Here is a 14,050-nt window from a genome sequence, read left to right on the forward strand (position 1 = left end):
TCCCCACTATGCACTATATTGCTCTTGTGCAACAAGAAACACATTGATTGTGGTATTGATGAGAGCTGGCAAAGAAAAAGACAGAAGGCGCTTTGACATCCCTTTAGACAGCTGCTAGCTTAATCTTTCCAAGTTCTGCATTGTGAACAAGTAGAAAACTGCATCATTGCATCATTGTGCTTCTGGTTTCACCTGTATTAGTAGCAGTGGCATAACCCCAAAATGCACCTTTCAGACTACAAGCTCAGGACCCAGCTGCTGAGTGGTTGCGTATTGCACTTGCATCTAATTACATGTAATGCATACTCTGATAAGTTACTTCTTGTTCGTGTTTGAATTTATGCTGACGGTACAGTTGACGCCCAAACTTTATGGCCACAGGGTGCGAGAAAAAGCTGAACATTTCAGCAGCCTGAGCACGAAAACTGGCATTTGGATTTTGTGCCTTTAGTAATGCATACGAGGGGTGTTCAAAAAGAAACCGAACTTTTGAAATGGGACGCCAACCTGCAGAGGCAGCGGGCTAAGGCTACTGAGCGCACGTAGTGGCATGTTCAGACAACAAACCACCATTTGCCGCGTTTCGCTCTGACCGTTAGTTGGTGAGCTACAGCCGCTGAAGTTAGCACATGCACAATCCATTCGTCAGATTAGTGCCAACATCGCAATAAGTGAGCTTGAAGAACAACGCGGGTGTGTGAAATTTTGCTACAATCTTGGCAAAACTTTCACAGAGAGATTTCATTTCCTTAGCGAAAGCGTTTAGAGAGGACTGCATGAGTCGCATGCGGTGCTATGGGCAGTTTAAGCAGAACGTTTATGGCAGAATGTCAGTCGGTGACGATCCTTCTTAGCTTGGACTACCTTCCACTTCAACAGATGATGACCAAATCGAGAGAGTTTGTGCTGTGATTCGTGGAAATCGTCATGTAACTGGTCTAGAAGTTGCTGACGAAGTGGGCATCAGTGTAGGATCATGCCATCAAATTTTGGATGACAAACTTGTGATTTGTCGTGTCGGTCAATCGAGTCAAGGAAGCCGCACGGGAACAGCAGCTCCCAGTGGTTATCAAGGCGGCCCCAGGCCCGGGCCTCCCAATCGCCGGATTCCAAGTAAAGTAATCACATCACACATTTGTTGACTGATGTGGGTGTTGAAATCAGCCAGGAGCTGCTGGCTGGTCCCTGCCAGTGACCGTGAAAACTTCTTTAAAGAACATCGTAAGAAGCGATGAGACGTGCGTTTATGGCTATGATATTGAAACGAAGGTGCAGTTGTTGCAGTCGGTGGGCAAGGGGCCTCCTCATCCAAAAAAGCACGCATGAGTCGGTCTAGACTCAAGGTCAGCTCAAGGTTGGTTGTGTTTTTAGACTGCAAAGGTTTTGTCCATCAGGAAATTGCGGTCAGATGGTAAGCAAAGAAGTCTACCAGGGAATTCTAGTGCATTTGAGAGATTCTGTGTGCACTAAGTGGCCTAAATTGTGGGAAAACCAGACCTGGATGCTGCTTCAGGACAATGCACCGGCTCACGTATCGCTCTTTGTGCGCAGCTTTGTAGCAAAAATGTCACAATCCTGTTGTGCCCCATCACATGTATTCTCCTGACTTAGTGCCAGCAGACTTTTTACCTTTTCCCAAACTTAAGACCACGTTGACAGGATGTCGTTTTGAAACCATACAGGAGATTCAGGACAATGCAACAAAAGAACTGCCCGCCATCCCAGAAAATGCTTTCCTAAAATGAAAGAAACGATGGGAACAGTGTATTGCCAGTGGAAGGGATTACTTTGAGGGGACTATGTTTAAAATGTTGTGAAATAAGCAATAAAGATATTATAGCAAAAGTTTGGTTTCTTTTTGAACACACCTTGTAATATACAACAATGTATTGTTCTACAATTTTACTGGCTACAGATGCAAATTGCTTGGAAATTCAATGTTTTCTAATAGTCGTGGTCCATAAAGTTTTAAAGCTTACTGTACACTGGTGATTCTGCCACGTTCGGCACATTCTTACAGCTGTTTCTTTTAGCCCTGTTTTGCATGCCTTTGGTAGGGGAACATTATCGTCTGGAAACGTTGGCAAAAACATTAGTTAAGTATGAGAAGTATGCACAGAACCCAATATGCGCATGAGCTGCATTTGTTGATCCCTATCACCTCTAGAGCATGATGTATACACTCTTGTAAGGGCCGCATTTCTTTTTTTTTGTGACCTTGAGGTGTGGCCCTTACACGGGGGTGATCTGTTCAGTGCTATTTTATCATCTGTGCTAAATTTCCACAATCCCTTTGAACCAAAATAGGGAATTCAGTTGTTTTCATAACACATTTAATAGTTTACGCATGGACACCGATGCACATAACTGTTTAGTCTTGTTGCTGCTGCTTTGGCTCTGTTCGGCAGCACGCTCATGGATAGTTGTCCTCACTCCCATCTATTGCGTTAGGTATGCATGTTACTGTAAAACTTTTCACGACAATGAATACACCACATGCAGTGTGCAGTGTCTCTTTTGACCTTTTGGATTGGGCTCCTAAGTTGGGGGTGTGGCTCTTTCATGAATGAAGCCTTTACTTGAGTGTGTACAGTACTTGCACTCTTGCAGCACTCTTGCAGAAGTGCTGCTGAAATGCCAAAAATTATTACAGTATTCACATTGCACGCAGTTCTTAAAAGCTTCGGTGTGTTGAAACCTGTTGGAACTGACTACTTGCTTGGTTATAATGGTACACACCGAACGATTACTGCAGGTACCGTGCAAGGCGGCCTCCAAGGACATCTGTAGATATGCCCAAGCCCTCTGTCAGCAATGACGGCAGGACTGCCAGTACTAGGTAAGCGCCATTTGTGGGATGTAATCGCAAATAGAATCAGGAACACCTTAGACTTCTGTCAACCAAAGGACCAGGCAGGATTCCGTAAAGGCTACTCAACAATAGACCATATTCACACTATCAATCGGGTGATAGAGAAATGTGCGGAATATAACCAACCCTTATATATAGCTTTCATTGATTACGAGAAAGCGTTTGATTCAGTCGAAACCTCAGCAGTCATGGAGGCATTATGAAATCGGGGTGTAGACGAGCCGTATGTAAAAATACTGAAAGATATCTATAACGGCTCCACAACCACCATAGTCCTCCATAAAGAAAGCAACAAAATCCCAATAAAGAAGGGCATCAGGCAGGGAGATACGATCTCTCCAATGCTATTCACAGCATGTTTACAGAAGGCGTTCAGAGACCTGGATTGGGAAGAATTGGGGATAAGAGTTAATGGAGAATACCTTAGTAACTTGTGATTCGCTGATGATATTGCCTTGCTTAGTAACTCAGGGGACCAATTGCAATGCATTCTCACTGACCTGGACAGGCAAAGCAGAAGGGTGGGTCTAAAAATTAATCTGCACAAAACTAAAGTAATGTTTAACAATCTCGGAAGAGAACAGCAGTTTATGATAGGTAACGAGGGACTGGAAGTGGTAAGGGAATACATGTACTTAGGGCAAGTAGTGACGGCGGATCCGGGTCATGAGACTGAAATAATCAGAAGAATAAGAATGGGCTGGGGTGTGTTTGGCAGGAATTCTCAGATCATGAACAGCAAGTTTGCCATTATCGCTCAAGAGAAAAGTGTATAACAGCTATGTCTTACCTGTCCTCACCTAAATGTTCTGTTTAAATTGAGGACGACGCAACGAGCTATGGAAAGAAAAATGATGGGTGTAACGTTGAGGGATAAGAAGAGAGCAGATTGGGTGAGGGAACAAATGTGAGTTAATGACATCTGAGTTGAAATCAAGAAGAAGAAATGGGAATGGGCAGGGCATGTAAGGAGAAGGGAAGATAACCGATGGTCATTAAGGGTTATGGGCAGGATTCCAAGAGAATGGAAGCGTAGCAGGGGGCGGCAGAAAGTTAGGTGGGCGAATGAGATAAGAAGTTTGCAGGGACAGCATGGCCACAATTAGCAGATGACCGGGGTAGTTGGAGAAGTATGGAGAGGCCTTTGCCCTGCAGTGAGCGTAGCCAGGCTGATGATGATGATGCAGGATGTAAATATCCTTGGAGACAACCATTAAGAGGAAACTTCTGACAAGACAGACTTCAGCGGTTCATCTGTGGGGAACTAAACTGAGGCTCACAGGCTTTTGAGCTTTGTAGGGAGTTCAGGTTTGTATTAAAGACTCACAACCTTACAGACTCTAACACTATTTAGGCTTACAAATAATGTACAGCGCATTGAGTAGTTTGTAACACTGGTACTTCTTTTACGGAGAAAAGCTCTCGTCCTATTGCATCATTAGACTCTTGTGGCTTTTGGGCATACAGTCGAACCCACTTATAACAATGTTTAAATGCCACGAAAATTCCATTGTTATAACTGATAAATGTTAAAACCGGGTTGCATGAAAAAATGAAAATAGGGGAATTGCAGAGCTGATCTTAGCAAACTATAATGTCGGGGAGTGCCCCTCCCCTTTATATCCCAACCACCTTCCTCCATCCGGCTGCTGATTGTGCTCAGTCGTTTAACTGCTTCCTGGCGCTCCGATCACGTGTAACAAGCCGCGGCTGTCGGCTGTTACACGTGTCGGCTGTTAAAGAATGGCACTATAACAACTGCAAAGAGGGGTCACGGGTGGCAAGTGATATGCGAGCACTGCTGAGGCATCGCTTTGGTGGGGCCAAAGGGGCCTTTAAGAAATGCGAGGAGGTTGCCGCGGCAGCCTGTCAGCTTGAGAAATTCAGAAGAAACGCTGAGGCGAGATCGCCATAAGCGTCTTACTACGTACGTCGCACTGCATTGCATGAGAAAACCTTATCTCCGTCAGCCTTGCCGACATCCTTCTCCAAGTTATCCAGGTGCTCCACGTAGTGCAGTGGAAGGTTCCTTGCAAAATTGAAGCCCCAGAGGGACTGAATCACCTGCTGGGCCTCCTGTGAGGACAATGTTGAGGCAGCTTGCCCTACCGCGTCATCACTGCTGTCGTCGCCATTGCTATCCGATGCAAGCACGTTCGCGACAATCGCCTGATCGGTTAGAAGCACTTAGTACTTAGTTTCCAAATCTATAGCCGTGCGCTTTCTTTCCACCGGCAACTTCGTGCATTGCCGATTATCAGTGGGTGGGTCAGTCATCTTCCATTTCAGCGGCGAGTCAAAAGAGGCGGAGAAACCACGTAGCCAGGAACGAATTCAATGCAAAAGATGAACACGGGTCTGTTTGCAGGACTGCAAATAAGGTGCGAGCAGCGCAGTTGGCGCGGTCCGTTCGTGTTTCGGAGGGTGGCGCGGCCTAGAGATATGGGCACAGCCCATTCATGTTCGGAGGGGTGGAAGGGTGTCAGGAGAGTGGCGCGCGGAGAAGGCTGGTAAATGAGCACGCAGCGGCCGTTGGAGCCGCGGGCCATCGTGCAGCGGCTCGAATTTCTTGCTTTCTTTTTTTCTTTTCAAAGATTTCGCATTTCACTACCTTGCGGCTCGGACACCGAGCAGCCACACTTCATCGTTACTGTATAACCGATAATGTGGCATCGGGGCATTGTAGTAAACATGTTATTTCACCATGCAAAACATACAAAAGTTGACGGTGCAGCAGTTTCTCATTGTTATAACTGATATATTGTTAAAACCGGTACTGTTATAAGTGGGTTCGACTGCACAGTAAAACCATGTTAATTTGACCCTCATTAGTTTGGAAAACCAGATCATTTCGACTTGTCCTTTGGCAGGCGCATGGATTATTTTATGGCATCAAACTGTTGTTAATTTGCACATATTTGGTCGCACACCAGTTAATTTGGACAACTCTTGGAGCATGGCGAGCCCAGACCACCACAAATGTGTGGCGCAAAAGAGCAGAAGCTGTACTAGTGGCCAATTGAAATGAAGTGGCCAAGTCCGCACCGCCATCATCAGCGGAAACCATACGGGAATGACAGAAACGCCAAACGCTTAGTGTCTATTTGTGAATTTATGCATTTACCACTGCACGTGACGCTGTGTTAGCCGCACATACCTTCAGAACTGCGTAATCACCATCTCCAATTGTGTCAGTAACAACCATGGTTTCATCCAAAGCGTTTGTGGCAAACAGTAGTTTCATTCCGTCTCTGTGTGCATGTTGGCTGCGTGCCTTCAGAACTGCATCATTGTCACGCATGATTGCGTTGATAGCGACTGTGGTTTCATTCGCAATGGTTACTGCGAGCAGTAGTTCCGTTTTGACTTGGCGCAGTGTCAGAAACATGGCAGAAGCTGTTGAGAAAGAAGACTGATTCTACCGTGGCTATATCGTGATGGACGGACTATCTGTTGCCAACCCGCTCACTGGCAAAAATATAATTGGGAAGTGCCTGTGGTAGTGAAAAGTGTGCCTACTAGGGTGAAAACGTGGGTCTTGCGCAACGGCCAAATGGGCCCGACTGCGAAGGAAGTCGCAAGGCCCTCACTGATGCGAGCACTAATCAGTCATGAGATGATAATTACTGCTTCTGCACTGATTTTGTGTGAAATAGAAGCAGGGGTTGCGAAATTATTCAATAAATAAAGGCGCATGGGTGTAGCAAGCATTTATTTATTATTTTCTTGATACCCTTGATAGTTAAACATTTGGTCAATTTGACCCTTTGATTTGGTCCTATGAAATAAGAGTCAATAAGGTTTTACTGTAGTGATTTCCACATTAAATTTGTGTGCACCCAGGAGGCATTCGTGTTTTGCACTGGCATCGCACATTGAAGAGTTGAGAATAAGGCCTTGCAGCGAGGGGGGGGGGGGGGGGGGGGGCATGTACTGTGGCACATTTTATGGTGTTTTTCACTAGTCGATCTGGAGTGGGCTCATGCTTTCCATTGGTCGTTTTGAGTGAACTCTCTCTGCGCTGGGTCACTGTCACTTTCTCAGTTGCTGAACGTGGATTCGGGTGCAAATAGAACGAGAAGCATACGTCACTTCGCTCGGTTCGGGATGGCAACTGTAGTTGCCGTAGAGATATAGAGTGTAAAAATCAGTTTCTGTGACATGTGCGCAAAAACTTCCAGTATGATCCACTGCGTAGCATATTTTCTGTCCCCGGGCAGATTCAGATTGGTGAAATTCGAGCACTCGCTCCAGGATTAGAGGCTGCTCGACATCGACCAGTGGAAAACACTGTTATACCAGCTGCCAAGTGGCATGTGGGACAGCCAGGTCTCAGAAGTCTGCAACTTGGTCTTGTACAGCTGTGGTGTTGGAGTCGGCGTTTATAGGTTCGGCACGTTAGCGTAACTGGAGGGAAATATGCTACAAGCAAGGTGGTAATGGCACAGTTGAGTCAACATTTGAATACAGAGGCACATATAGATGATTCTCTCGGCTACGTGATGCCAGTTAGCTTATTAACCTATGAGTGCTGCGATGTAGTAATTTCACTACTTTTCCAGAAGGAAAAGAAGTTCAGAATAGTCTCAAATATGCACATTACTTACCAAATACTGCTCAGATCTAGACTTTTCTAAGCAGATGTAGTTTATAGAAAAAAATTTGTTAGATAGAGTTAAGTGTTCAGCTGCTGCAGAAAAGTGGTTCAGTGCAAATGGACAGCAGAGTTGATTGTATAGTGACACCCACCACAAGCAAAAAACTTCTGAGATGGGACTGAGTATGTTCTCACTGAAGCCAGTAGTCGTAGTAGTAGTAATTGGATGTTTAATTTTTCATGAAATGAAAAGGGAAGTAAGGGAATAACTGTTCATTGCACTGGAACTCTAGCGGTTATCTGCTTACACCTGAAGTAAGGCGAGGGGGGAGAAAAGGGTCAATGAGATAGCGTAGAAGCGTAGGACGAAGGAAACTATTTACATAAGATACAATGTGATATAATTAAATAAATAAATAAATAAAAGTGACTGTGTAAACATGATGGTATAAAGTTTGTAAACAGGGATAAGGTGCCTCAGAAAGGCTGGCCAACGTTTCGATAGGAGGACCTATCTTCGTCAAAGGCGGCCTCGTCATCCTCGGTGTGTTAGTTTTAAAGGGTTAGTGCAGTGACGTCACGTGTGGTAGTTGTTGCTGGCGGCTGGTTTTAGAGAGAGAGACTACCAGAGGAAACGAGCGCTGTCGTCCGACGTCTGTTAGCTTCGTTCCCAAGACGAGGGGACAAGAGCGGGAGAGTGAGCACGCGGGGAGAAAAGAAAAGAAACAAAAGCAGAGAACAAAAAGGAAAAAAGAAGGAAAGGGGGAAGCCAGGGCGGCACCAAGACAGAAAAACAAAGGGGAGAGAGAAAGAACAAGAAAGAGAAAAACAAAATTTTAAGAAAGACGGGGGCTTGGGAGTGTGTTGGGGATGCGAGAGGTTAGGAAGCATTCAGGGGGAGTCGTTGGCGGCATGTTTTTATGGCATTAGAAGGGCCGGTCAGGCGGTCAGTGCGCACTGACCGCCTGACCGGCCCTTCTAATGCCACAAAAACATGCCGCCAACGACTCCCCCTGAATGCTTCCTAACCTCTCGCATCCCCAACACACTCCCAAGCCCCCGTCTTTCTTAAAATTTTGTTTTTCTCTTTCTTGTTCTTTCTCTCTCCCCTTTGTTTTTCTGTCTTGGTGCCGCCCTGGCTTCCCCCTTTCTTTCTTTTTTCCTTTTTGTTCTCTGCTTTTGTTTCTTTTCTTTTCTCCCCGCGTGCTCACTCTCCCGCTCTTGTCCCCTCGTCTTGGGAACGAAGCTAACAGACGTCGGACGACAGCGCTCGTTTCCTCTGGTAGTCTCTCTCTCTAAAACCAGCCGCCAGCGACAACTACTGCACGTGACGTCACTGCACTAACCCTTTAAAACTAACACGCCGAGGATGACGAGGCCGCCTTTGACGAAGATAGGTCCTCCTATCGAAACGTTGGCCAGCCTTTCTGCGGCACCTTATCCCTGTTTACAAACTTTATACCACAGTGTGCTATTCCATCTGTCAGCCCCTTTCTTGTTTTTGTGTAAACATGAAAGAGCCATAGTTTGCTCGTGCTGTCACTTTGGCAAAGTGTTCGTAAACACAACCTTGGACACCGGCACTGCTAAGTTAGCCAGTGGTCAACTAAAAAAATTAAAGCCCAGGACTCCTACAGTACTGTGACACCTGTCCAAATCAATTGGTATTGCATGCATGAGACAGTGTGTGATATTAAAAGCACATAGTCAACATGCATAAAAGCTACAGAGTTCATGATGAAGTTGTACTGTTTGCACCAATGTAATAATTATATTACTGCACTTCACAGCACTATACTTTTTATTTCCAGTGGCTACTGCTGTTCATTGTACCGGTAGGTTTTTTTATATTCTGCTCTAATTGTGACCATGAGTGTAGCCACACTTTTATGGCACCCTCTGGTTAGAAAAATCTTTGAACTGCCATTCATCCCTTTGTGTCTGTGCACATGTCTCCAAACAAATTCATCCTTCAAGCTTTGACAGTGTTAACTGCACATTCATCACTGTTATTGATCTGACATAGTTTGCTGGAAAAAAATGTGGAAATTCCATTCAATGTGAATATAAATACGATTTTCTGTGTGAGATCAAGATTACTACTCAGGAATTTGAGATAACATAAAATAATGGGGCGCAGATATGACAAACTGGATAGTGCAGCCAGTGAACTACATTTAGTTGCTATGTGCACCTTTCGTTAATCTGATTTGCAATGTTTTCAGTTTTTAGTGTGCAATTAGTTTACAATTAACTGGTAAGTTTCTTCTACCATTCTGTTAGAAGAATATGGATTAAAGGAAAAAAAAAACAACTTAATAGCTTGACTAGGCCCATAAACCCCTACAATGCAGTAGCATACTCACATCCACGAGCAAGTACATTGTAAGTTCTGTGGAAGCATGCAAGAATTGTCAGTGGTACTAATCATGCAATACATACCTAGTAATTCACATTCACACGTGGGCATGACTATACAAATAATAGCACTTACATTCTACACTACAAATAAAACTGGTGAGAAAAAGAGTGTAATTTATTATGTGAATTCTCCAGGAAGAGACAATAATATACACAGTAAATATGCACTTGTTTGCTTTTTTGCTGTCGGTGATTTATTGATGTTAATTCTTAATACTGTCTATATACTGTATTTACTCGCATAATGATTGGAATTTTTTTGCCAAAAAAATTGACGCAAATTCAGGGGAGTGATCATTATGCGGGTTAAATTTCCAATCAAAAGAAACATTTTCTTTTTTCATCCTGCATTTGCTGCGAGATGACAAGCAGGCGGCTGCCACTGTCAGTGCAGGCAACGCCTCCTATAAGTACTATGCCTGGAATGTGAGCCGCAAACGCGCTGCCCTTCCCTCGCCTGTACTCTCCTCCTTTTGGTACTGTGGCGAGTGCCTCTCGCGGCCAGCCCTTGTAAACACGCCGGTGGCGCGGCTACCAGGAGCGAAGTCCGCAGCCAAGTGGCTGGCGTGTCGCGAGCAGACATCGTGCATTGTCACATTGCTGCATGCAGACGACGACACTCGTGTGTCGTTTTTTATTGCTGCGACAAGATGAAAAATTGCTTAATAAAGTAAATTTCACTTTCTTGATACTCTTTTTTATTGGAAACTGAGCCACAGGCGAATGGCGGTAAGTTCGTCTGCTAAGCCCGTTAGCTTTGCTTTTGTTTGCATGATGCTTGCTCGCCGTCTGTTACTGCAGAGCCGGTATTTTTATTTCAGTACCCTCAGGGCCTAAAATTCTGTTACAGAGCCGGTGAGTGTTTACTGGATGTGTGTGTCCGCCTTACTAAGTAACTTTGAGTGATTTACACGCGTACCGTGTGGGGATGCGCGACTCTCGCGCGTCCCCTGATGTTTTTCCCGCATAGCGCGCCTCCTGTAGTGCGGCTTCGCCGCGTGGCCGGCATGATGCCCGCGGCGGTCGATGTGGTTGGGGCGCAGTGCGAGAGATGGCGCGAGTGTTGCGCTGCTAACGCCGCCGACAGGCGAGGTTACTTGGGCGCCGAAAGGAAGGCACTTGGTCTCTTTGGGTTCGGGAAGCGAGCGGTACGGACGTGCCATGCCGCGCGTGCGCCGACCCATGCTTCGGCGAGACTGTCTCGCGTGGCCGCCTTCGAACGTGCCACCATTCGCGTGACCGTACACGTGAACGACCAGGCGTTGGGATCCAGCATGGGGCGAACATATTCGCTCGCTATGCGGTCACGGTGAGTCGGACTTCTAGATTTGTCGCGCGCCCATCGGCATGTTTTGTGGATAGCAACTCGGCTAGCAGGCATTGATCTATGAAAGGTGCAATAAATGCCCTTGTGACTGTTTGCACTACTGTGTTGTCGTTCCTTTGTCCCAAGAGTACGTGAGGAGAACCCCATATCTCCCACATCTGGCTGCCCAACGTGGGACTCTTGGGGCATCGGACGATAGATTTAACAGTTTTGCTTCGTTCGAGACCTTTGCTTGAACCGAAGCGTAGGGCTAGCGTGGATTTTGATCGCTAGCGTTGGCGGCGTGCTTTCTTGAGCAAGGCGACGGTGGCTGTAGTGTGTTTGAACTTATCAACATGCTAAGCCTTTTCGCAAGTGTTTTTTTTAATGACATTCGTCAGTACGAGAGCCACGTGGTCTGCATCCTGGGAGAGCGAGGCTGAGCGCCCGCGGAGCTGTGGCAAGCCTGAAGCGAGTGAGTACGGAAGCCTCGTGGGTGGTCCGAATTTCTTATGTGAATAGCTTCTTCTATCTCTTTGACTCGGATGAAGTCGCGGCTCTGGGAGCCGGGTGGCCGCGGGCCACGGGTGCCACTACGGGCTGACTGGTATTGCGGCCTGGCACCGGGCGCTCCGACACCGTCTGGGACGGTGGGCGCCGTCAACTCGGATGCTGTGTGCACCGAGCGGAGTAGGACCACCTCACAGAGCTGACGTCTCCTCGCGGCTGCCTGTTTTGCGCCCATTTTGGGTGTTGTTTTTGGATGCCGGTTGTTGTCAGGGTAGCGACGCTTTAGGCCTAAGGCTTTACGAAGCTGCCTGTCGCACGTGGAGGGACACAACCTGGTGGACCGTGGCGTTGAGGCGTTGCAATTTGCTTCCCTCATTCTATTTAGCCTCGCACGAATTAAAATTACTCGTTCGATTCAAGGAAGCGAGCTTCGTTCACGTGAACTTAGCATCTGAGTATGCCCGATCTTTTGCTAGCCGAGTTGAACATCGTACCACGTGGGCGATGCGCATGCAGAATTCCTCTCCCTTGCACTACTTTAGTGTTTGCCGAGTGTGTTGAGTGTACGCAGCGTGATTGGAGTCACCCCTGCTTGCTGTCACCTGCACATCGTCTGCGCTGCTGCTCCGGACTACGATCGAGCCACCCCGGGCGATGGTGATGCTGTGGCCAGTTCGGCGCAGCGACTTCGGCGGCCTCCTGTGTCCAGCTCACAACCCTCGGCGGCGGACAAAAGAGCCGGCGGTCACGGACAGCTACGGCGGCTCTTGCCAGCAGGGCGCGTCGGCGCGAGCGACGCTTGCTCGTACCGACTACTGCGTCGTTTCCGGAGTCCTGGCCTGGAATCGTGCCGTCGAGTCCGCAAAGCTGCTGCTGTGACCGGCGGACGCCAGCGGTGTACCCAGGGACAATGTCGGCTCGCATGTTATGGACAGCGTGTGGACATTTCCTCAGCGCAGCCACTGCTGCATGCACTACCTTGATGTTAGACCGTGTGATATGTTTCGCCGGAATAAGAAGTGATTTAAGGTTGAGGGGATGTGGGGATGCGCGACTGTCGCGCGTCCCCTGATGTTTTTCCTGCATAGCGCGCCTCCTGTAGTGCGGCTTCACCGCGTGGCCGGCGTGATGCCCGCGGCGGTCGATGTGGTTGGGGCGCAGTGCGAGAGATGGCGCGAGTGTTGCGCTGCTAACGCCGCCGACAGGCGAGGTTACTTGGGCGCCGAAAAGAAGGCGCTTGGTCTCTTTGGGTTCGGGAAGCGAGCGGTACGGACGTGCCATGCCGCGCGTGCGCCGACCCATGCTTCGGCGAGACTGTCTCGCGTGGCCGCCTTCGAACGTGCCACCATTCGCGTGACCGTACACGCGAACGACCAGGCGTTGGGATCCAGCATGGGGCGAACATATTCGCTCGCTATGCGGTCGCGGTGAGTCGGACTTCTAGATTTGTCGCGCGCCCATCGGCATGTTTTGTGGAAAGCAACTCGGCTAGCAGGCATTGATCTATGAAAGGTGCAATAAATGCCCTTGTGACTGTTTGCACTACTGTGTTGTCGTTCCTTTGTCCCAAGAGTACGTGGGGAGAACCCCATATCTCCCACAACCGATGCATTTCTGTTGCGTATTAAGCTGCCCGTCAAGTTGGGGATGGAAGCAACCAGTGGTTTTCACGAGGTGCCAGTTGAAAACGCTTTGCGTGCATAGTGGTTGAGAGCTATATCAAGAAATGATACTTTGCCGATCATTACTATCTCGGACTGCTCGGTTGTGTGTCGCCTCCGCTTCCATCCTGCGGATTTCAAGGAGACCTTCACGAAGCGACTTCTGAAACCCGGCACAGTACCCAGTGTGTTCACTGAACGGACACCGTGCCTTGCACAAACTGAGAGCACGACAGTGTCTGGTGTGTTCAGTGAACGGACACCGTGCCTCGCACAAAGTGAGAGCGCGACGGAACCTCAAGGCAGGATGCGAAAACGTAAGCGTGCCCCTTTGAGTGCTTCGTTGCCTTGTGAACCACCGGAATGCGCAAATGAAGGAAATCAAGGACCAGCCACGCCTCCAGGGCACGAAAGTAACGAGAGCAACATTGAAGGAAGCGAGCCAACGTGCTATGCCATTCAACCTCAGTGAGAGGAAACCACAATGAAGGATCTAACAACCGAGAATTCCGGTAGCTTGAATGCGGCACGTACAGGGATGGTGAATGCCAAATGCTCGTACAAGACACAGACACCATTACTTTGTCCAGCGCAAGTGGTGGCGCGAGAAAGAACGGGCGCTCAAAGCGAAAGATGACAGGCTGAGTAGGACTGTAGAATTGTACAAACAGGAACTACTCAAG

The 14,050-nt window shown here is 47.7% G+C and overlaps 1 protein-coding gene across 7 annotated transcripts in view; it reads left to right on the plus strand.

The window, feature by feature from the left end:
* Window positions 1-14,050, plus strand: part of roq (RING finger and CCCH-type zinc finger domain-containing protein roquin) — a 150,859-nt gene that overhangs the window by 60,438 nt on the left and 76,371 nt on the right. For 6 of the 7 annotated variants that reach the window (XM_055063858.2, XM_055063860.2, XM_055063862.2 and 3 more), the window contains 2 exons: window positions 2,756-2,839; window positions 9,281-9,304. In XM_055063858.2, the coding sequence (XP_054919833.1) occupies window positions 2,756-2,839; window positions 9,281-9,304 (108 nt within the window). The remainder of the gene's footprint in view (window positions 1-2,755; window positions 2,840-9,280; window positions 9,305-14,050) is intronic. The other variant, XM_055063861.2, reaches the window with a different exon arrangement.

Source organism: Dermacentor andersoni, chromosome 1, assembly GCF_023375885.2.
Source record: "Dermacentor andersoni chromosome 1, qqDerAnde1_hic_scaffold, whole genome shotgun sequence".
Taxonomy (NCBI): Eukaryota; Metazoa; Arthropoda; class Arachnida; order Ixodida; family Ixodidae; genus Dermacentor; species Dermacentor andersoni.